Genomic DNA, 22,887 nt, shown 5'->3' with positions numbered 1-22,887 from the left:
AATGGTTATGGTACTTATTAACGGTTATGGTATTTATTAACAAGGGGAAAACCTCATGGTCTACATGGCAAATGGATTAAATTGGATCATTTAAATCCTCTGTGGGATGTCAATACATCCTCACAGGAGGGGAAGCAGGGTCTGGCTTCCTTATGGTCACAAAGCATAGGAAAGCTGCTGGGTGAAATACAGTGCAGGGGTTGTTGTCTTGGTTCTCAAACCCACCTACCCCGATGTCATCCAAAGTGACAATGGCTCACGTGACTCATGTAAGAAAGTACAAGACTGGGAAAAACAAGAAGGAATTCAGTGGGGTATTTCACACTCCATACTACCCTCAATCAAATGGGATGGTAGAAAGAGTGAATGGCTTAATAAAAAGGAATCTCAAACCTCACAATAAAAGCCCCATGCAGTTTCACAAGGAAACAAGATGACCAACAGCTTCATCTACAGCTCCCACTTGAGCACTATGCAGCTGTTCTCTTGGACCAGCCCAGGTGATGAACTAGGCCTGCCAGGCCTGTGCCCTGCCTTGAACAGGTTTCTTCCTGGTATCAGGCTGGATTGAGACAAGAGATTTAAGGAGTTGTAAGACATTCTTGTTATCCACTCAGCAGGCCCACCAGAAATGGAAGAAGCATCTTTGGAAGAAGCAATGACACAGACCAGCTCCCAGGCGCCCAAAGAGACACCACCACCAGAACACAAGCACCCTCAGATGCAGTTAGCAAGGAATAAATTTATTCTTAAGACTTAAAACCATTATTATTAATAAATAATTTGTTTCTCCGCATGCCACACCCCACCATGGCAAGATGGTTTGGTCTTTCCATTCAAGTGTTTCCGCTCCCCCAAGAAGCTGGGATCAGGAATCACATCATTTCCAACAGCTCAGACAGAAACCCACCCAGCTTCGCAGCAGCACGAGTTGGAAACGGCATTGGGCGTACACTGGGACCAGGGCTGCTCTCACCTGGCTTTGCCACAAGCCTGGCAGCAGCAGAGATGAGCCAGCCTGCTTTTCCAGCACTGATTTAAGCAGATATTTTTCCAGCTTCAAGGTGCAACACATTAAGGCACCGAAAATCCAGGACTCTCCAAAAGATAAAGCCTGTGCAGATAGGAAGTGGTTCCAGTTTTTCAGAGGCATCTTTCTCCTCCAGCGCAACGCGTCGTTGCAGGATTTTAGAGAGGAAGCCCTGCTTCCATGTATTTGTAACTTACATTTTGTTGTTCAGGGTACGTTCTTACGGGCCGCGCCAGCTCGCAGCCAACAGATGCTGCATAGGCGCTAGGGAGACAAAGTGACCTCCCAAGGGTGAGGTGGGACGGCTCACAGCACGAGTGAAGAGCCGGGATAACACGAGCTCCAGAAAAATCAGCCATCCAACTGCCACTTCTGCCCCGTGCTGCCGGCACAATGCTGCCACCTGAACACATCTCAGAGCGTTGTGTTCCATCCCACCCATCCCTGTGACCCTCGCGCGAGCGTGACTTACATTCACCTCCCTCCATGATTGTATTTCATTGCATTTTCAACAAAAATTCAAGCACAGCCCCATTCTTCTGTGCCCTTTGGGCGTTCTGGGTTTTGTTTCCTGTACAATGTCAGTAAAATATACCGTGTACACTACTTTATTAAATAACTCAAAACCATTTGCCCTCTCTCCCAGGCCAGCCACCTTCGCAGACATGGAGCCGGACAGACACACAGACAGACAGAGCCCAGGTGCCGCCTCGGGCTTTTGAGTCTGCATGACAATGATTCAAATTTACAAAAAAAAAAAAAAAAAATCAAACAAAACGCACCAAAAAAAAACCAAAAAAAAAAAAAACCATTAAATAGTAGTTACAGTTTGATGCTTCCCTAAAGCAGGAAGAAGGGACTTCACCTGCAGGAGGAAAACGCCGTGACCGGGCGTCCACGAACCACGCCGCACAATGATCAGTGTGTAAGAGACTTTGTTCCCATGGTAATTACATATGCACAATCTGCTGTGCTTGTTTGCTTCCGGATGCAGCCTTTCCAGAGCCTGGGTTTAAGCTACACTCTTCATTCAAGCACAGATCTTCATTAAATAAATTGAACAGAAAAGAAAATCAGCATTCAGTCTTCACCACCCCACTCGATTAACTCAATTACAAAAATGTTCTTTTTTTTTTTAAAAAAAAAAAATATATATATATCAATGCAAACATGTCTTTTACAAATGGACAGTAAACAAATATATCCCTGGATGAGACACGCAGCCGCTGGGGACAAGGAGTTTGAAAACAAAGCGATGTTTGGAAAGTCACCACACACACACACACACCTGTGAGCCTTCTGAAAGTGCACACACAACCAACACGACACACATTTAAGGTGCTTCTCCGAGCCGTGGATTTGCTGCCCTCAGTGATCTGGTGGAAGGGCGACGTGCAGCCTGGCTGCACTGCTGTGGAAAAAGAGGCTCAGGGACCATGCAGAGCCAACCTGGAGCAGCAAGTTCATCCCACTGGAAGGAAGGGTTTGGCTTCGTGTTACACAGGCTGGTGTAAGCCACGTTTTGCTGCCATCAGAACCCCAGCTCGCAGGCAGGGAATGCACAAAGACAGCTGCAGTGTGGTCCCAGTACCCACCACTTGGGCAAGGGAGAGGAAAGCTGCCTTCCCACTTTTACGTTACATTGAGCCCTGATTCCTAAGCTCCCTAAGTAAAAAGTTACTTTAAGTTTTGTGTGTTCTTAAACCTCCGCTTTAAAAAAAAAAAAGGTGCAAGTATTTGTCCAAATAAATGAGTGCAAGAAGGCAGGACAGAATGTGAGAGAACTGTCACCATCTGCTCCTTAAGTACCAGCCCAGGACGAGGGCTAAGAGGGTTAGGGAAAGACAGGAACTCGACCACAAGGATGTCCCCCTGACCTTGCAGATATCAGCTATTGCGTTGGGTTTGGTGATAGGTCAAGGTGCTTTGCTCAGGTAAAGCCATTTGCATCCCCAGCAGGCTTTACCTGAACAAGTGCTGGGGATTGAGGTTGTACTGGGAACATTCAGCTGGTCTGAAATACAGTAGTAGTGACCTGAAGGCGACCTGAAGCTTGTCCAGCTTCACCCAAAACCGTAGGCTTGTGTTGGTTGAACAGCAGCAGAGGCCGCCCCGTACCAGTCCTGCCCTGGCTGCACTGGATACCGCGTGTACGTTGCCCTGATGTCTGTCCAGAGGATAGGTTTAGATCTGTGGTGATGGTTGAACTATTTACAGGTATTTGCAGCAGATATTTACAGTACTTCTGCAGACTGCAAGCTGATTTTCTCTTCCTCCATTCCTAGTCAATCCGGTGTGGGTTTCTTTAGTGAGAAGGGTCGTATATTGAAGTGCCTGCTCAGCTGGCTCACCTGGGGACAAGGACAGAGTTAGCAAAGCTCAGGGCACAAGGAGGAAGGCTGGCAGAGCCCTGCTACCCCCCTGCACTCGCTTTCCCCATCACTGTCCATGCTGCATTGCTCTAGTTCTCCAGATTTTCCCATGCCCTTCCCTGGAAGGTTTTAGGCAGCAGAGATTTGCAGCAGCTGGATGAGTGCTGAAGAATAGAAGCAATTAGGAAAAAGTTTCTTCTCTGAAAGAGTGGTGCTGCAGTGGCACAGGCTGCCCAGGGAGGTGGTGGGGTCACCATCCCTTGGAGGTGTTCCAGAGGCACAGAGATCTGGCACTGAGGGACGTGGTCAGTGGGCATGGTGGGATGGGTTGGGGTTGGACTTTATTATCTTAGAAGTCTTCTTCAATGATTCTATGATTCAATAGCCCATCCTGTCCTGGAGAAGGCTTATCTCCATCCTGTCCTTCTCAGGCACAGCAGAGAGAAGCATCCTGCCCTGAGCACGAGCATGGTTTTACCCTGCAGCACTTCTTCTTGGCCCCTCACAGCAATATTTTTAACGTTTGGCTTAAATTAATTTGATCGCCTCAGATATCCATGGGAGAAGTTGTTCCCTGAATGCGTTCACAGTTAAAACTGGGGGTCAAGTGCTGTGCATTGACACAGAAGGGTTGCAGAGAGGAGGGTACTCAATACTAAGTTTTGGATCATCGGGTCTCTTTTACACCAGCCTGAGCTTTTACTGTGTCTTTAAGAAATGAGAACACCACAAAGGGCTGAGAGCCACAGTGGGAAAGCAGGGAATCTGCTTTGTACAGTGAGGGAAAGTATTCAGCCTTTCCTTTCAATATCAGGGTGCAAGAGCAACACCTGCAGAACCACAGAGAAGCAGAGCAGCAGGCAGAGGATAAAATCTACGGTGTGGCACCAGTGTTCAGTCAGTGCAGAGCCAACAGAAAGCAGAGCTGAGACCAGCAGCAAGTCAGGGCAGTGCATCTATTCCAAACTGATGCTCCCAAATTCATAATAATTTGGAATTATGTCCCAGTCACTGTTCTAAAATGCTCTGCATCACTATTAAGGTTCTTCTGTCCTGAGAGAGGAGACTGCACAGGTGGGCCCCTGGAAAGCTGGAAGTGGGGGGAACACAAACTCAGGGGGGTAGAGAGCTGGAAAACTCACTGCAGGGATGGGCAAGCCTGAGCAGATGGGATTACACCGTCCTCAGCCCCGTCTCCAACCATGACTCCAAGACCAAATTTATTTAAAGCTTCTTAGCTATTCAAATCCTTCTTGAACATAAGTCTCATTACACTAATTGGAAAGACAAGACAACGTGGGTATTACTTCCTTGCTGTAATTACAGCTCAAACTTAACTCATGGAGGCTCTGCGTTAGTGATGAGGCACCCAGGGCACAAGGCTACCCAAAGAGGGTGCATGACGTGGCAGCACCAGGGCCCTTGCCCCACTTCCTCAGCAGCTTCCTGGAGCATTTCTAATGGGATTTGGCCTCCTCTGAATTTGTTTTCTGTCTTCATTAAAATTCAGGAAGAGTTTGTTCAGACCAAGGGGAGCCAACCAGTCTCTGGATCTCTACACAGCCACAGTGTCACCATGCTCCATGTCAGGGATGTGTCCCAGTGGCTCCAGATCGAGCTCAGCCACAAGTGACACCCACAGCAGATTCACTTTTTATACTAAAACTCCCAAATTAAGCACTCCTGCCCAACACGCAGACATCACTTCCTTCTGCAGGAAGGTTACACACCCTTGGATTTAACTTTTGGATGGGTGCACAGAGGGCAGGAGTCCTCCCACTGCCTCGGGGTGTGGGTCACCCAGATGGGCAGACCTATGAGCTGGTCTCTAGGCTAAAACCACAGCCACGGTGTGCTAAACAGCAGCAGAGATGCAAGGATTTGTTTCAGGCTCCTGGATGGCATAGGAGCCCCCACTCCCCGTTGTGTGAAGCTTCCTTTAAACCCAACCTACAGCCTGCCAGAGCCTCTCACTCAGTTCAAGTTTCTCACAGAGATCACACCAGAGCCTGGGGCTCCGAGCTACGTGCACTGACACCACCACTTTAAAGCAGAGCATTCTCTGACCCAAGCAGCAGCTCCTGAGCATTCAGCCCGTGTGCCAGGTTCACCTACCACGACCACTCCGTAGTGGATGTGCGCCAGGGTGAGGAATGCAGTCAGCAGGTAGAGGAGAAGCGTTTCGCTGCTGGGTGCAAACCCAGAAACCACAACGAAGAGCACCAGAGCTATGGGCAGCAGCATCCAGTTCAGAGGCTGGCAGCGGGTGCTGCTCATCTGACAGACAATCAGCTGGCACTGCAGGGAGAGAAGGCAATCAGAGCCCGCACCAGCACCAGCCCTGCAAACCCACAGCTGTACGTAGTGCAGGGGAAAGTCACACGTGTACCCCTCACTCAGTTTCTTGTTCAGTATCTGCCTGTGCACCAGAATTCCTTACCACTCTTATCTGCACTGTAGGCAGCATGAGCTGCTGGACCAGAGCACAGACACGGGGCTGCACAGACATACAGATCTGAGACAACGAACACAGGTGGCAGTGCTCAGGTCTCAGGCAGGCACAAATGCAATATGCAGCTAAATCAGATTTGGACAAAAGCTTCAGTCTGCCCCATTTCAAGTTTGTCCTCCCAAAAAGAGCGTGCGTAAACACACTCAATTATTTCTGTAGTTTCTCAAGAGCTGAGAGCTGAAGCACAATTGCCTGTGACATTTGCAGACCCCAAGCCCTGTCTGTTTTCCTGCTCGTTCTTTCAGTCAGAACAAAACAGCATAAATGTCTCAAGTTAAAACTTCACATCTCCCTTCCTTCCTCCCATTTCAGCGGTGTTCTACTTCATCATGTGAGGTTTCACACTTCCCAGGGGCTAAACTGAAGCACAAAGCAAAGCCACTCACAGAAATGTTAGCAAAGGCAGTTCCAACCATGAAATAGAAGAGCCTGGGGTGGACCTCCAGGATGTCCATAGGCGAAACGAAGATCCAAGTGGTGCAGAGAGCAAAGAGCAACACTGGGGACACGAGGGGCAACATTATTTCATGAACAGAGTGGTGCTTCAAGGTGTTATTTTTATAGGCCCTGAAAGGCAAACAGACAATAACCACAGTCACATGAGGAAGATGCACACCTTCACTGGTAACCCAAAACCCACGCAACTCCTGAATTACATTGTGTGAACAACAGGACAAGCCTGTAGAAGCTGTGGGTTCCTCAGCAAGCTGCTGAGCAGACTGCACCCTGCAAAGTGGGACCCTCTGATGTGCAAAAGCCACTTTGTCGCCCTGAAAACGTTCATCTGATAACTAAAGAAACTGCAAAAGGCACTGGGAGCTCTTGCAAACGTGCTAACGTGGGGAAGGAAGAACTTACTTGTAGAAGTTATACAGGCTCATCGGCAGCGTCACGGTGAGAGCACAAGCTGAAAGAGAAAGAGCCACGTTACTGCCCGTGCAGAGGAAGCTATCGTGTGCACCTTGTGGTGGTTGTGCTCTGGTTTCAGCTGCTTGCAAGGAGAACAGCTCAGAGGTGCACGAAGAGCAGCTCAGCAGGTTTACAAGCAGGTGCTTGAGATTCCGGTTCAGGCGTTGTAATTACAAGCTAAGGTCTGCTGCAAATGGAATTCAAGTTCTTCAAAATGAATTTTCACTTTTCAACAGCTGCGTTAAGAAGTTCAGTGTTATGCTTTGAGCAGTTGTAAAGTTTAATTATGATACAGTCTTTAATGGGACTCTACAGTCCAAGCCATGAAAGTGCATCACAACTCTTCCATGTTCATACAGCAGGAGGTATTTCAGCAGAGCTGCAAATATTCCTGCTTTTAATAAACTAACTCCCATTCAGATGCACAAATCCAGTCCACATGCACATCCTGCCCTATTTTGCACAAAGGAAAAGTGCATTTATTATTCATATATGAAAGCACGCGGCTGCCAAAGGAAAGCTCAGAATATCCACTTGCTTCAATCTGATGCTTGCACTTTTCTTAATGTAACAACCCAAGACACGCCAACTTGTAATTAAGTAGTAGTAATTAGCCCCTAAAGAAAAGGGCTCAGACTGAGAAAAGTTAAATTGAGGAAGAATTTCTGAACAAGCCAAATTACACAAAGCAAAGATAGCTCTCCCCAGGCTCCACCTGCATTATTCTCTGCTTTGTTCTGATACCACTACGGAGAGCAGCCAGCCCTTCTGCAGGAAGGTCACACACCCTTGGATTTAACTTTTGGATGGGTGCACAGAGGGCAGGACCCCCAAAGAGAGCTGCTTTCCCCACTCCATAGCTATGTCCTCCCTCTCTGCAGCAGCCCCAGCTTTTTTTCATTACAGCAAACAGAACAGCATTATAAAATAATTAAGACATTGGGTTTCGGGAAAAAAAAGTTGTTTTTTTTTTTTAAAAGACAGGCTTCAACATGGAGTTTCTTACCAATAATCATTGTAGTGAATAGGTCTCTATATAAGAAATTAAACAGGAAAGGTGCATACCAGGCCTCTACTCCCACAATGGCTGTCACTATGTAGACAATTGAAATGGTCTGAAAGAAAGCAGAGGACAAGCAGGCATGAGCAGCATGTAGCCCAGGGGAATGGCAGCTCAACAAGTGCACTCTGAGCTACATCACGTGCAGTTATCCCCACTGACCAGGGGAAGAAAAGTTTAAAATAACAATTTTTTAAAAGCATCCCTTGTGTTGCTGCTGCAACACAACACAACCAGGATCTGCTCCTTGCAGCTGGAGCAAAGATGCCCTTACACAGTTTGAACTGAAGCACGGAGATGTGTTCTATATTACACATCACAGTGACCAGCTCTGGACTCCTGTTATGCATCTGCTGAAGGCATTACTGGGAACAGGCTAAGAAGGGATCCTTTGATTGCAGTGGTAGCCCTGAAGTTGTGTGAAGCCCTCTACCCCCCGTGCTAGGCAGAGGCCCGAAAGCATAAGCAATGCTTCTGGAGAAAGGGGTCAGAATATGGTCAGAGCTACATTTGACCAGAGGAGATGATTACTGCAATTAACACAGCTGCTTTGATTACTCTTCTTCCAGCTTGTTGCATTTGCCACCCATGATCTAGAAAGCTAGAATACGAATGGTGTGCTGCTTGGTGCTGTACCCTGGCTAGTACAGGCAGCTGAAAGCAGTAGAGCTGAATTTTACCCATTTTGACAAATGTCCTAATTGCAAAAGGCACCCCAAACTTCTAGGCTTGAATGTAGCCATATTAGTGACTAATTAGAGCAACCATTTAGGTAGTTAGGACATGGAGAGAAGCTAGGAACCAGGCAGAGGAAACACAAGGCAATATCCATTCTTCAAGCCTTGTTTCTTGTAGAAAGTCATAGAATATCCTGAGGTGGAAGGGATCCATAAGGATCATTGAGTCCAAAATCAAAGTTCCTTGGATTTTTTTGGAGAAGTTGTATTCCTAGTGCCACACGACAGCGATTTATGAAAACAACTGCAGCCCAAAGTGATGCGCACAGCCTGTTCCCTTCTGCACACAGAGGACTCCTTGTGCTGCTGAGCGCCTCCTGCTGAAGGCAGGCTGAAGGCAACCACCCCCAGAGCACTGCATTACAAAGCTTTGGGCCTTTCACACCTCAGCACTACACTCCAGGCACCTCAGCAATTTGCTGAGCTTCTGCTGAAGGCAAGCAGCGGCTGCGGTGCGTACTTACCACCTGGCTGATGTCATATCCCCAGGGCAGGAAGAGAATCCCTGTGTTATACTTCTCCCAGTGGGAGAGGATGAATGAAAACAACACCACCCATAAGAGGAGGTAGAGAACGAAGACACTGACACCCGTGGAGCCCCGGCCAAAGGTGGAGTAGACCGTCACAACGAAGTACACACAAGCCCAGCTGTCCAGGCCATGGTCAAAAAGCTCTCCCAGGGGTGTGCTGGAGTTGGTCCTGCGAGCCTGTTTGCCATCAACACCATCTGGGAAGAGAGCAAGGAGAAATAGGAGTTTTTGCTGGACACACTCCAAAACTGGGAGTTTTGTGGATACCTTTACACAGAGCAATGGTCCAGTTTGCAGCTGACAAAGTGTGCACAGCCAGCAAACGGGAACTCCCACTACCTCCATCCTCTAAGCAATGCTTTTGGAGGTACCACTCCCAAGCTCTGTTTGGGACTGAAAAATGCAATGGAGTAAAGGTGTGACAAGACTTTATTTGAAGCAGACCAGGGACAGAATTCCACGGATCACCTCCAAGCCAGTTCCAGCATCCTCCTTTAGCATCAGCTGCTCTGGGCCACCTTCCTTCCATTCACTTTGCAAAACACTTCCTGGAAGCTGCTCTAGAGCAGGGCATGGCTGAAGCTCAGAATCAAAGATACCTCAATGGGCTCAGAGATAAGCCAACATGCAGCTGCAAGAACACAACCAACGCAAATCCCCCCAGACAACCAGATGAAGTCTTACCTAACGTGTAGGCAATGAAGTTGAGGAGACCCACAACGACCCATACTCCATTTGGAACGTGCTGGTGGTCAGGAGCTGCAGAAATCAGAAAGACCCAAGAGTGGAGAGCTCAGTGTGTATGCTCAGCGGGTTTATTTTGGCACAAGAAGCAGCTCACCAGGACAAAGTACCCACACAACTCAGTGAAACTGAGATGTTTGCTCTGTGGGATGAGATAGCAGAGCTGTTCCACAACAGGAATCCTACCACTTTGCTTTCCAAGACATTCTTGTCCTCCGTTCCCAGCTGCCCAGTCACAGGATCTAAAATCTTGTGATGGCAGCTAGCAAACATGGCCCAAATGCAGGCCATGGAAGTGTGTGCAGATCAAGCACTCCTCCACTGCTTGCTCAGAGCACCAAGCAGAGTCTCTTGGGGATGTGATTCCATGATTCTATGTGGTTACACCCTGCCTCTGCAGCCACACGTGGGGAATCCCCGCCCAGTCTGCAGCCTGCATCTCTGCCAACTGAAACCCAGTTCTTCCCTAATAACCTCTCCTCCTCCTCTCCTCCAGCAGTCTCAGCAATCAGCCAGCTGAGCTGTTTGCAACTCTGGGAGCCCAAAGGTGCATCCGAAAAAGCAGGAAGCTGCTTCTTGGCACAGCCTCATGTGAGGATGAATGGAGGTCTCCTATGGGCAACAGCAACGCCACAAAACATCACTGTGGGATTGTCACTGTGAACTGTTCTGAGCAGCCTAAACCAAACCTGTCAAGGGAACTAAAATATGGAAAGAAAACTACTGATAAGCAACTAAGAGTTATCAATGCTGCATTATTATTTTCCCTGGGACATTCCCACGAGCAAGGAGACAACTTCCAGATTCATTAACAGATGAACAGGGGCTCTGTTGAAAGCTGTGCACATCCTTGCACGACGCAGAATGGTGAAATGGCCTCTGTTAGTTTGAACGCGGGGCCAGCACCTTTTTGCAAGCAGGCAATTAGCTGGGATGCAAATGTAAAGGCTCTACTTGCTGACTTTGGGAAAGCAGAGTTTCCCACATGACCTTTTTCCCCACACTTTTGATTTCAAAAATGAGGGCACTAGCTCTGGTCCACTGTGAAAGCAGAGCTGAACTCTCCTCAGATTTGGCCATTCCTTCCTCTTTCACTTGCACACAGCCAGCCAGGAGTAAATGCACCCAGCAGGAAGGTGTCACTTGGACAAGTCCTCACCGCAAAAGCCCAGAAACTTCAGTCCCTGAACACTGTCCCTTCCTGACACTGCCATCTGCCTGGGAATGCCCAGGCTGAACGTGCTTTGCAACGAGCACCAGAAGTCACAGCAGAGGGGGGTGACAGCTCACACCATTCCAATGCTTTACATTCCAACAGAAAAAGGCAGCCTTACCAGAAGCATAAAAGTCAGGGTCGAAGTATGCCATGAGGAAGAAGTTGAAGACAAGCAGCAGGAAGCCAGAAAACGTTATGAGATTTGGGGCCAGCCAAGTAGGGAAGATCTATGGGAAAGCAGCAAAAGAACAAATGAGCTCATTAAAATGTGCAACAAGGCTGCTCCTAGCTGCAGCAGAGACCTCATTGCAATCAACTGGGTGTTAGACAACACTGCTCGGTCGCATCCAACGTCATGGGCAGCATGAAGCTTCAGGCTGCAGTGCAGTGAGCTCAGGGCAGGCTGCCAGCTGGGAGGTCATGCCCACTTAATTAGTCACACCCCAAAGGAAGCAGGTCTTTTCACACAAGCGGGGCCTTTCAGCTGCAGAAGTCTTGGCAGCAAGTAGTGTTCTGCTGTCCCAGTCAGGGCAGGAGGAGGTCTCACCTTCACTATCGTGTTCCAGAAGGGATGCATGACATATAGAGACAGCGGGTTGCTGTCCACGGCACTGTACTGTGAACGAGAGGGGAAATAAAAGACAAAAAAATAATAGTTAGGGCTCCAAGACCTCTTGTAGCAAGCCAAAGAACCTGAATATCAAGGCTTCACTTGCTACCCAAGTCTTTGCATTGCAGGAACACTTGAGCCAGGAATGGAGTTACATACAGAGGACAGTGAGTAACCACAAAAGTCCTGCGTAAGAGCTGGTACATTTCAGTCCAGATTAAACCCACTGAGATGACAGCTTTCACTGTCACACTCATCTCCAGTCACTTGGAAGAGATCTTCTCCTTCCAGAAAGGCAGAAGATGTTTATGACTAAGAGCTCCAACCCCCTCCCTTGTTCTGCAGGATCTAAATCATAGAATCATAGGTTGGAAAAGACCTCTAAGATTACCAAGTCCAACCATCAACCCATCAGCACCATACCCATTAAACTACATCCCTGAGTGCCACATCTCTGCATTTCTTGAATGCCACATACACCACCATACCACTGCATACCCACAAGCTCCTCCAAATCCTACACATCCCATTACAGTTTAAGCAGCAGAGGGTCATTTGGCAGCCCCCAGCGCAGGTGACCTGGGCTGGATGGAGACATGGGGCACAGAAATAAAAGACCCAAACAAACAACAGAACACGTTCCAGCTCAAAAGTTAAATTTCGCCATCATTTGGCTCTCAAGCGCACCACAAGCTGGAGCTGCTCTCCAGCTCACTGCCTTTTCTCAGCCAACATCACTCAGTCTAAAGTCCTCTTCCCCGTGAATCGCTTTGATAAGTGTCCCAAGAAAAACAGTTCCATATACTACGACATTGCTCAGCTCGCGTGCTCCAGGCGATGAACCCTGGGCCAGCACCCATGCAGCGTTGGGCATTGGTGCTTGCTGTCACCCCATGGCAGGGGAAAGCTCAAGAGCAATGGGAGGGAGAGTGATCAAAGCCTCCACCCAACCAGGAACACAACCTATGCTCTCTCAGATAAGGGGAATTTGATTGTTCAAAGGAAGCACGGCAGCACCCGGTCCCCAGCCCTGAACCAATCAGCATCTCCCCATGCTGGTGTCTCTCAACACCCTTCTCTTTGGGTGCAAATCAGGTTGGATATTAGGAAAAATTTCTTCTCAGAGTGGTCAGGCATTGGAACAAGGCTGCCCAGGGAGGTGGTGGGGTCACCATCCCTGGAGGTGTCCTAGAACCGTGGGGATGTGGCACTGAGGGACGCGGTCAGCGGGCACGCTGGGGTGGGTTGGGGATCTTGGAGGTCTTTTCCAACCTGAATGATTCCATGATTCCCTGAAATCAAAGGGGACTGCCTGTCCACGTCAGAAGCTGGAAAGTGGTTGTTTGGGGACTGAAGTGCTCCAGCAATCCAAGCACACCTGTATTTTTGCAAGATTTGTGAACATTCATGTAGGATCTCACACTGCATCCATCACGGGCAGCTTCAAGCACAACCCTGCCAGGCTTTCAACCAATGGGTGGAAGAAAGCCTACCTACCTCTCCCAGCCATCACAGCACTTGTATCATTCCGTTCCCACATTCCTAGTGGGCTCAATCCCACCTTCAGCAGATATTTCTGCTCCCACCGGCCCTTCCCGTCCCACCAGATCTCCACGATGGATCCCTCTGCTTCACTAGGAGTTAACCAAGCACTATTAACACACTTGCCTCAATCTTACAGCACCAGCAAGCCCGCAGGACCTGCAGCAGAGCAACAAAACCCTGAGCTCGATGTCATATGAGATGAGGACTAAGCCGTGAGGAATTTCCATCCCAGCTTAGCGCAGTTTCAGAAGACAGAATTCCAAACACTTTATGAGATAATAGGATTTGGGCTAACTACCAACTAGGGGAGGAGAGCTGGAGACTGATTAAATCTCATTATCCCCATAACAGCCTGGAACAAGAAAACAGATGCCTCACCAGCAGCAAGGCAGGAGAAGCACTCTGGAGTCTGCTCTGTTTGGAAAGCACCCTGGGGAGGTTTCCAGGCCACATCCCAACACATCCCAAACTCCCCTCTCTCCACACACTGGGGGTAAGAGGCAACAAGCAGCTTTTCCCAATGCTCCCAACTTGTATGCACAGCTCAAAGATTCAGAATGACCCTTCTTTGGGTGGCAACGTGCAGCTGTTTTGCAGAGGCTTACTGATGCTCTGATTTCCTTTCTGGAAGGTTTGGGCCGATGGCCATGAGGCTCTGAGCACAGCAATGCTTCACTCACTGCACACGTACCTGCTGTCCTCCAGCTGCCTCATCCTTCCTGCAAACCAGCAACTCCTTCTCCACTCTGAACCTCTATATATCCATCTAATGACTACATACACCATTTGTCCTTCCCCAAGCCATTTTCCTACCAGGGCCAGCAGTCAGGACTCAGATTTCTCCCTTATTTTCAGGGAGGGAAGGACAAATGGAAGGAATTTCATATGCCCCAGAGGCTCCTTCCCAAAGCAGACAGACGGCTGTAATGGACACTGCTCTAAAATAGCACCGTGCACACAGACACTGCTTCTCCTTGTGATGGCAGGAAGGATCCAATCCCCTGGGGTTTTGGTTTTAAGCTTCACAAGAACACAGCCCAGCCAACTTTGCAGCATCGATCTCACAGTCAGCATCGTGCAGCTTCCCTGTGCTCCATCCATCCCTGTCAGCTGAGCCCCTTGCATCCAGCCAAATCCAGACAGCTTATCCACATGCCCTCCACTCTCTGCCCTATACAGTCCCTGGCCACTCAGCACAGGGATATTTCCCATCACTACTGAAATGAGTTTTACCTCCAGGAGGCTTTTTCCAGGTAAAGCGGTATCGTTTGCTCTAAAAATCCCTTCCATGCTGAGGTTTCCACCATCCGCTGCATCCCATCTTCAATTCTGCTTGACAACATTTCCAAGCAAAGGAAGCTACAAGAAAGGCTGTACAGGCAGCACCCCACCATGGTCCATAGGACACCACAAAGGTCCCAGCTGCCATGGCATAGCACTGAGCTGGTGCCCATTGTTATGGGAGTTGGGACAGGAGTGGCTCTTATAGGTTAAAACCAGCATCAACTGTGCAAATGGAACATCCCTCTCCCATAAGGAAAGGCTGAGAGCTGGGGTTGTTCAGCCTGGAGAATAGAAGGCTTTGGGGTGATGTCACTGGGGCTTTTGAGTACTTAAAGGAAGCTTATAAAAAAGACACAGTCTGGTAGTGATAAGACAAGGGGTAATGGCTAGATATTAGGAAGAAATTCTTCACTCTGAGGGCGGTGAGGCCCTGGCACTGTTGCCCAGAGAGCTGTGGGTGCCCATCCCTGGTAGTGCCCAAGGCCATGGATGGGGCTCTGGGCAGCCCGGTCTATGGGAGGAGTCCCTACCCACAGCAGGGGTTGGTCCCTTCCAATCCAAGCAATTCTATGATATTCTGTGATTTCTGGAAGATCCAATTACACACCCTAGGAGGAGATGCATATTTACAGCCCAGATTCTCCTAATACCTCTCCTGTCCAATAAAACAATGCAGCTTTTAAGTAACCCAGTTACCAGAGGCAGAAAGCACTTCATCATATGGGCGCCTGGTGCCAAACACACAAAGGGCTCTGGGTTGGACTGGGAGAGCCCCGAGGCAAGAGCAAAGCAGAGGGAGCCCCAGCACATCCATAAGGCCATATCCTACAAATCTCCTTAAGTGCAAAGGGAGCACAAGGCTAAGAGCCTCTTCCCATGGGGCCCGAGGTAAGCCAGGAGGCTGTGAACTCGACAATCCATGGCAACTGTCATCAAGCAGAGCCGTGCCAGCACAAACAAACCACGTTTGCACTATGCCCACGCTCTGCCGATGCATTACAAGCTGCATCGTGCTTTAATGGTACTTATTAACTTGAGTTCTGCTGATCTTTTCTAAGGTCAGTTCTCAGGTGGTGTAAGAATGGAGCACGCCGGCAGTGGTGAGCGCAGGATTGTTGCGTGAAACCAGGGTTTGGCTCACACCACGAGCTCAGCAGGGTGGGAGCCAGCATCCCCAACATCACAACATCACAAGCCTCAATGCTGGCACCATTTCCCTCCTTCAGCCATTTTTCAGTCTGTAGAATATAGATATACAGGGACTCAAGCACAAAACTCCCTTCCTGTGAGAGGACCTACAACACTGAGAAGCCTTGCTTGCACTGTCCAAGCCCCACGGGCTGTGCAAATTGGGAAAGCAGGATTTCTGCCCTGCCCACGGCTTCTCACGGTCAGAACCACAGTTCTTGCTGAGATTATCCCTGCCTTCTGCAAACACACCCATGGGACCACTCCTGCAGCAAAGCCACTGGGGAGAGGCTTGTTCTTCCCTGCAGACCAGGAGGCAGGAAAGGTGCTCAGGAGCTCACAGCAGCAGTGCTCATGGGGACAACAGCTTGATGTCACAGCAGATGTACAGCAGAGGTAGAAAACACACAGCGAGACTCACAGCACCAGCAAAAGGCATCTGGGCAGAGCTGACACCCAGAGCTGGCCGCCTGCTGGGTGCTGAATCCTGCCCATCTCAGCCACATCCAGGAGCAGGCTGTGTTTGGGAGCGTTAAATATCTGTGGCTTCAGGAAGGCTGCACAGATGGCGAGCACAGGGTGGGAGAGCTCAGGGGCTGGTGGCAGGGATGCAGCTCGAGGAGGATCAGCCAGCGATGAGCCCCTGGAGCAGGGAATTGAGGGATCAGGGCAGGGACAGGGGAGGAAGAAAAAGGAGAAACATTAATGTTATAAGAAGCTTCTCTTTGTGCGATGTTGCAACAACCACCGAACCTTCTCACTCTTGCTTAAAGCAGGAGGGCTGAAGTGCATAAAGGGAGACCTCAAGCTGACAGACCTGGGAGCCCGCTCCCGGTGCCAAAGAGAAGCAGGGGAGCAGGTGAGTCGACGAGGAAAGAGAATTCAATGCGATTCCCCTAAAAAGAAATCAGTCCAATTTTTAAGCATACCTATCAAAGGAAAACACAAACCCACGCACATCAGGAGATGACTGCAGATGAAGCAAGGCACCACTGGGAAGGAGGGGGAGGACTACCTTCAAGTTTCAACAGAGGCATTTTGAACGAGACAAATAAAACATTTCTTTTTTTCTCCAAAGCACCTAACCCTCTGTCTCTTTCCTTTCCTCCTTTCTGCAGAAGGAAATTCATAATTAACAAAAACACAGCAAAATCTGCATTACTTTGCAAGCCCTGACAGCTGCTTTGTGCAGGGCTCGAAGCACAGCGAGTCGGGGCAATTACACAAGTCCTAATAACGAAGCCATTTTGTGAGCCAGCCATGGGAAGGGAGGTGCCAGTTTCCACAAGGTTCTCTTCCAAGAAGTCCCAGCAGCCAAGTACCCGCTGTTAATTAGCAGAGAGTGACTTTCACGATGGAGTTCATTGCAGCCAGGATTCAACAGGCAACGAAACACCTAACTGCAGACTTTCCGTGCCACTCAAAAGACCTGAACTGAACGGATCCTCCCTTCGGTTTCTCATACTCCATAGCAAACGGGAATGTTTCTCAGACCTCAGGGGGGAAGCTACAACCCCACCAGGTTCATTACACTAATTGCCCTGCAGAGGACTGCCCTGGTAGAACACACGCAGATTACCTCCCGGAGAATCATAGAATCAGGAAGGTTAGAAAAAGACCTCTGAGATCACCAGGTCCAACTATCAGCCCATCCCCACCGTGCCCACTAACCCACGGCCCTCAGTGCCACATCCGCATGGTTCTCGAAAGAGCCACCACCTCTGCAATACGCAACCTACGCTATTTCTAAACCGGTTTAACACCGTGGGCCGGCCCTGCCACTCTGAGAGCCAAAAGCTCTGGGCCACAAAGTGGTATCCCAAAGGCCAGCTGCTCTGTCCTTACATGTCACCGCAGCCATTGAGCTGGGGATGGGCTCTGCTCTGACGCAAGGTGCATCCAGCCGGCCCAGCAGACTCCAAGCAGGACAGCAATGGAGGAAGGTGTGTGCAAAGATCTATCAGGCACCCAAAGCAAAAATGCAAAGTAAAAGACAGATCCACGAATCGTTTGAGTTGGAAGGGACCTTTAAATGTCATCTGGTTCAACTCCCCTGCAATGAACAGGGACACCTACAGCTCCATCAGGTGCTCAGAGCCCCATCCAGCCTGACCTTGGGTGTCTGCAGGGACATCCACCTCCTCTTTGGGCAACCTGTGCCAGTGCTTCACAGAACAGAATCACAGAATCATTCAGGTCGGAAAAGACCTCTAAGATCACCAAATCCAACTCCAGTGACCTCTGTGAAGCTAGCAGTGGGGAAAATGGGAATCCCTAGCCAAAATGTGCTTCATTACCCTTGGTATCCTGCGAAGCAGGGCAGAGGTTCAAAATCCTGAATTTAACAAAAGAAAAGGAGAAGAAAGAAGAAAAGCACCTCTGTCTTCTAGCTGCTCACCTTAACAGTTGCAAAATCTGGGAGTACTCTGGGGCTTCAGGCACCCTCTGCAACACAGCACTTTGGGAAGTTGCTGTTTAAAGGCAGGCACATGCAGAGCCTCAGAACAATTAAAGGAGCCGTTGGGGAAGGAGTTAAGTGATTCAAGAACAGGGCTCAAAGGGCTCTTTGCTCCTGCACCGCACCCTTTCTGCCAAGGACCCTGCAGGAGAAGCCAAGCAGAGGCCTCAGGCCTCCCATCCAGGTTGGTAACATAAAAGCCTCTCTTGCTGCTCTTGCTACCAGCGGCATCGTTGTTCCACTGGTCTGAAGAGCCACTGGTGCACATCTGGGTGTCTGCAGAGATCTCTTCAGGGCTCATAATTCCAGAGGAGCCTGTGTGAGGCTGCCAGGACAGCTTCCAGCCATCTGCTTCCTGCAGCCCTGCTCTCCACCGCGCCTGGATCTGAAGAGAAGAGAATTTCCTGGGGCAGGACAAGCATGTTCAAAGCACTCACATACCTGTGTGCCTGTGCCTCTACCTGGGTGATGCTCGCACATGAGCATCCTTCTGTTTGGCTCTGGAAATGAGGAGTCAAGTTTTCTTGCAAGAAAACCCTACAATAGCTTGCGGCAATTCCATCGTATCAGGAGATGTACGATTCTCTGTACAATTTTCTCTTCACCGTGTCAGCTCTAACAAATATTATTTGACGTGGCACCTACAGAGCACCTTTCTCACTGGGGTAACAACCCAGAACTTCCTGCCATAAAACATCTGCTCTGTGGGAATCTGTGCAGGGCCACAGGGCTCGCTTGCTCTGCACCATACAAGACATCTCCTCCTCCGCGAGCACACAGCTGGAGAAGAACCTTCCTTCCTTCCTTCACCTATGCAAAAGACATCACCCATCACAGCTCCAGCTCCCAACGCAGACATCTTGCACAAGTACACGCAAGGCACTCAACCAATGCTCGGACCTGCTGAGGCCCCAACACCAGGACAACGGCACAGCTCGCGGTGCTGTCGCCATCCTCAGCCCTGCAAACATGACAGCAACACTGTGAGGGCTTTGTTTCACTGCCCACGCAGGTAAGGAGACAAAAAGCCTTTCACAAGAGCATGGGCGAGCGGGCAGCTGCCAGCCTCCTCCGCAATGCTGCTGCTGTCATCACTGTCCCCTGTGCAAAGCGCGGGCACAGGCATGGACAGATTTCAGAGTGCCGCATTTCCCAAACCCCCAGTTCACTTTCCTCTCACAGAGCTCACTCCCAAAGCGTCCCATCCCATCCCACCTTTGGACCCAAGCAGGACACGTGTCATCACCTTCCCTCTCGGGGTGCAGCTCCCGTGCCACACAGGAGCAGTGCTCCAATGCCTTGCTTTCCCGTGTTTCCCCCCCCACCCCCAGGGCATGAATCACCCCCAGCAAAGATAACGCTGGGCCAGGAAGCTCTGTAGGAACCTTGGGGCACATGACTGGAACCTCAAAATACTGTGACCAGCTGTGGAAGTTGGCACTATCTTCAAACCACAGCGCTCTGCCCTCGGTCAGTTTCCCTTTCTGCAGCTGCTCCTGGCACCATGGCAGCCCCCAGAAATGAGTCCCAGGAGCTGCAGAGACCGCATGCAGCTCATCGAGATGCACAAGAGGCAGCGATACCAGCAACACATGCAACACACGAAGCATCCTTCCCCTCTCTTCTGCATCCAGCTCCAGGCACCACGCTCAGCAAAGGCAGAGAGCTTGCACAAGGGCAAGCTGCTTGGGCTGCCCTGCAAAAAACAGGACTTAGGGCCAGCCTGCAAGGAAGAGAGGTCTTTTTCCTCAAGAATGCAAAACAGGAGCAGGCATCTCTGTGAATGTTCCAGATGGACCCACTTTCCCCTCTGCTCACTATTTTATAGAAGCTTGCCAGAAAGTGATTCGCAGACTGGCTTTTAAGAAGCAGATCGTGACTTCTGGCATTCCACTGCAAGGTTTGCAGCCCTGAAAAGCAGAGCCTGGCTGAGGGCATTCAATGCTGAACAGTAACAGAGCACCTGGTTTTGGCCAAAGACATTCAGTATTCAACAGGAAGGTCAAGGCATGCATTGCTCTGCAGCCTTAAAACAAGCTTTGTTTCTAATGACAAGCCCTCCACTCTGCCAGACGCATCAGTCCTCTGCACCAACCTGACGAGCAGGAGGAAACACAGGAGCAGAATCACTTAGGATCTGTCTGGCTTTCTGACTGCCGTGAGCAGCATCTCCTGGGGAAGCCTCAGCACTTCCAGGCAGGGAGTAAATTCGGTAAAGCAGAGAAACCTTTCTGTCCCACGGCTTAAGTTATATCCAAAGGTACGGACCCATATAGCACAGCCTCCTGCTGAAGAAGTGACAGAGATACAATTAAAAATTAAGCCAACGCTGCACGTTTTGCTGCACAACCCCCCTGGAAACAAGAGTACTTCAGTGTCCCATCAAGAGCAGATAAAGGGCAGAGGGGCTGATAGAGGATGGTGCCCTCCATGTCAGCCCCAACAGCACCCAGCCAACCTGTGCCAGAAGGCACACACCTACCTCTCCCAGCCAGAAACGTGCATGCTGCAAAGCTGAAGCCATCTGGCTCCCGACTCACCGCTTCCCATCTGCACTCCTGGCAGCCACAGGAGGAGCAAGAGCTGGAGGAAGCAACCTTGCAGCAAGTGCTTCTGCTGCAGGAAAACTAACCACCACCGCTGGGAGAGCAGGGATGAGCTCCTTCCCTTGTTGCCTCCTCCTCGTCCATGAAGGATTTCTCTGAATTTATAATGTGCTGGCCAAGGCAGCAACAGGAACAGAGGGACTCCTGTAGCACAGGTTTGCTTCTGGTTGTTACCACCTTTTTGGCTGGTCCCACCGCTTTCCAGTTGTGGGTACATACTCAAGTTACACGGCTGAGGTTAAACACACGATGCAAAGAAAGCCACACAGCAAAAGCTAAATTGCTCTCCTGACGTTTTGTATTGCCATCCACTCACACGTACCCCACTCTGCACTCTCCTTAGGAGCACTTTACACCGTCACAGAAGTTTTCTGGCTGTACCCAAAAGGCAAACCAGCTTTGCACCAGCAGTGATGGACCCAGGGTCACCAGGTAGGAAAGGGCAGAGGAGGACAAGGTGCAATGCCCAAAGCAAGGCTGGAATGCGCCACTCAGTATCACAGGGTTGTGCCGCTTCATCAAGGCTAAAATAGCATAGAAAAACAAACTCCCTGAGCAAACAAGACAAGTAGAGCCCTGCCAAGCAGACAGAGGCATCGTACAGCAGACACGATGCGCTTTGAGCGCTAATTGTGAACCTGCCTGCTTTTATCAAAGTCCTTATTGACTCAATAAAACCACAATCTTTTGAGCAAGGCTACTCCTGCCAGTGAGACCGCAGTCCTGCCCCTGGGGCACATGCTCTGTTGGCTTCTGCCCCTTGGTCCAGCTGGGAATGGAACCTCTGTACCAGCAAGGCTCACACATTGCTTGAAGTAGTGGAAAGTGAGGGTGAAAAAGGAGGGCATGGGCAAGCCCCAGCCACGCTTGAATACACAAACTGCTCCAGGAGGAGAGCAGAGCAGCATGGACAGCACTACCCAGCTCCACGAGCAAGCTTGTCACCTGCCTTGCTCCCCAGACGCATTGAAACTGTTTTAGCACTCTTGGCATGCTTCCATAGAATCATTAAGGTTGGAGAAGTACTCTAATATCATCAAGTCTTACTGTCTAACTATCACCACCATGCCCACTTCGAGAATCACAGAATTATCAAGATTGGAAAAGACCTTCAAGATCACCAAGCCCAACGCCAACCCATCCCACCATGCCCACTGACCACATCCCTCAGTGCCACATCCCCACAGTTCTTGAACACCTCCAGGTACGGTGACTCCACCACCTCCCTGGGCAGCCTGTGCCAATGACCGACCACTCTTTGAGAGAAGAAATGCTTCCTAATATCCAGCCGGAACATGATGCCCCATAAGCCCCTAGAAGGACAACAGCACCACAACTGACACTTCATATGACCACCGCATCTCCCTTTGCAGAACAGGGCCCCATGGAAACTACCCCTCACCCTCCCTTAAGCATCAGGACCCACGGCAGCCCCCCCAGCAGCATAAGGACTCCTCCATGGCACAGAGACCCACAGCCAAAGGACCCCACAGCGTCCCCCACCCCTCCCAGCCAAAGGACCCCACAGCGTGCCCCCTCACCCCACAGCCAAAGGACCCCACAGTGCCCCCCCCAAAACAGCCAAAAGACCCCACAGCGTCCTCGTATCCTCAGCCAAAGGATCCCATACTGCGTTCCCCCTCTAGTAGCAAGACCCCACAGTGCTTTCCCCACCAACAGCAAGACCCCTCCCCACAGCACCCCCGTACTCCAGCACACCACCCCCCAAGCACCAGGCCCCCTGCACTCTCCCACAGCACTCTCTCACAGCACTCTCCCACTGAATCACTCCACAGCCCCACTCCACACACATTCCCGACATCTCTCACTCCCCCCACGGCTCCAGGCTCCCACGGAGCCCCAGGCCACACTCTCGGCCGCAGTACCTTATACTTGCTGAAGCCGGCCAGCTGCTCGGCCGTCACGTACTCCATAGCGCCCGCACCGGCCCGACCCGGCCGCCCCACGCTGCCCCACGCCGCACCCGCTCGGCCCCCACCGGCCGCCGTAGGCCGCCTCCCGCCGCCGCATCGGCCCACTCGGCGTGGCCGTGACGTCACCGCGCCGCGCCACCTCCCACCGCGCG

General features: G+C 50.4%; 1 protein-coding gene across 2 annotated transcripts; it reads right to left on the bottom strand.

Annotated features, from left to right (window-relative positions):
- Window positions 723–22,847, bottom strand: SELENOI (selenoprotein I). Of its 2 annotated transcripts, none has more exons than XM_021390614.1 (10): window positions 22,688–22,847; window positions 11,658–11,726; window positions 11,229–11,337; window positions 9,835–9,909; window positions 9,085–9,347; window positions 7,830–7,938; window positions 6,773–6,821; window positions 6,301–6,481; window positions 5,518–5,700; window positions 723–3,381 (listed from the first exon to the last, which is right to left on the bottom strand). In XM_021390614.1, the coding sequence occupies exons 1-10, from the start codon at window positions 22,733–22,735 to the stop codon at window positions 3,265–3,267; spliced, it is 1,203 nt and encodes a 400-aa protein (XP_021246289.1). In that variant the 5' UTR covers window positions 22,736–22,847; the 3' UTR covers window positions 723–3,264. The 2 variants fall into 2 exon arrangements, with proteins under 2 accessions (XP_021246289.1, XP_021246290.1); XM_021390615.1 differs by having other exon boundaries at window positions 3,316–3,381.

Source organism: Numida meleagris, chromosome 3 (assembly GCF_002078875.1).
Source record: "Numida meleagris isolate 19003 breed g44 Domestic line chromosome 3, NumMel1.0, whole genome shotgun sequence".
Classification (NCBI taxonomy): Eukaryota; Metazoa; Chordata; class Aves; order Galliformes; family Numididae; genus Numida; species Numida meleagris.
This window is presented reverse-complemented; position numbering and strand designations above follow the sequence as displayed.

Coding starts and splice junctions, on each gene's coding strand:
- SELENOI (XM_021390615.1), bottom strand. CDS start 22,735: ATGGAGTACGTGACGGCCGAGCAGCTGGCCGGCTTCAGCAAGTATAAG. Junction 11,727..22,687: donor CCGGCTTCAGCAAGTATAAG/GTACTGCGGCCG, acceptor TCTCGTTCACAG/TACAGTGCCGTGGACAGCAA. Junction 7,939..9,084: donor GATATGACATCAGCCAGGTG/GTAAGTACGCAC, acceptor GCTTTCTTTCAG/ACCATTTCAATTGTCTACAT.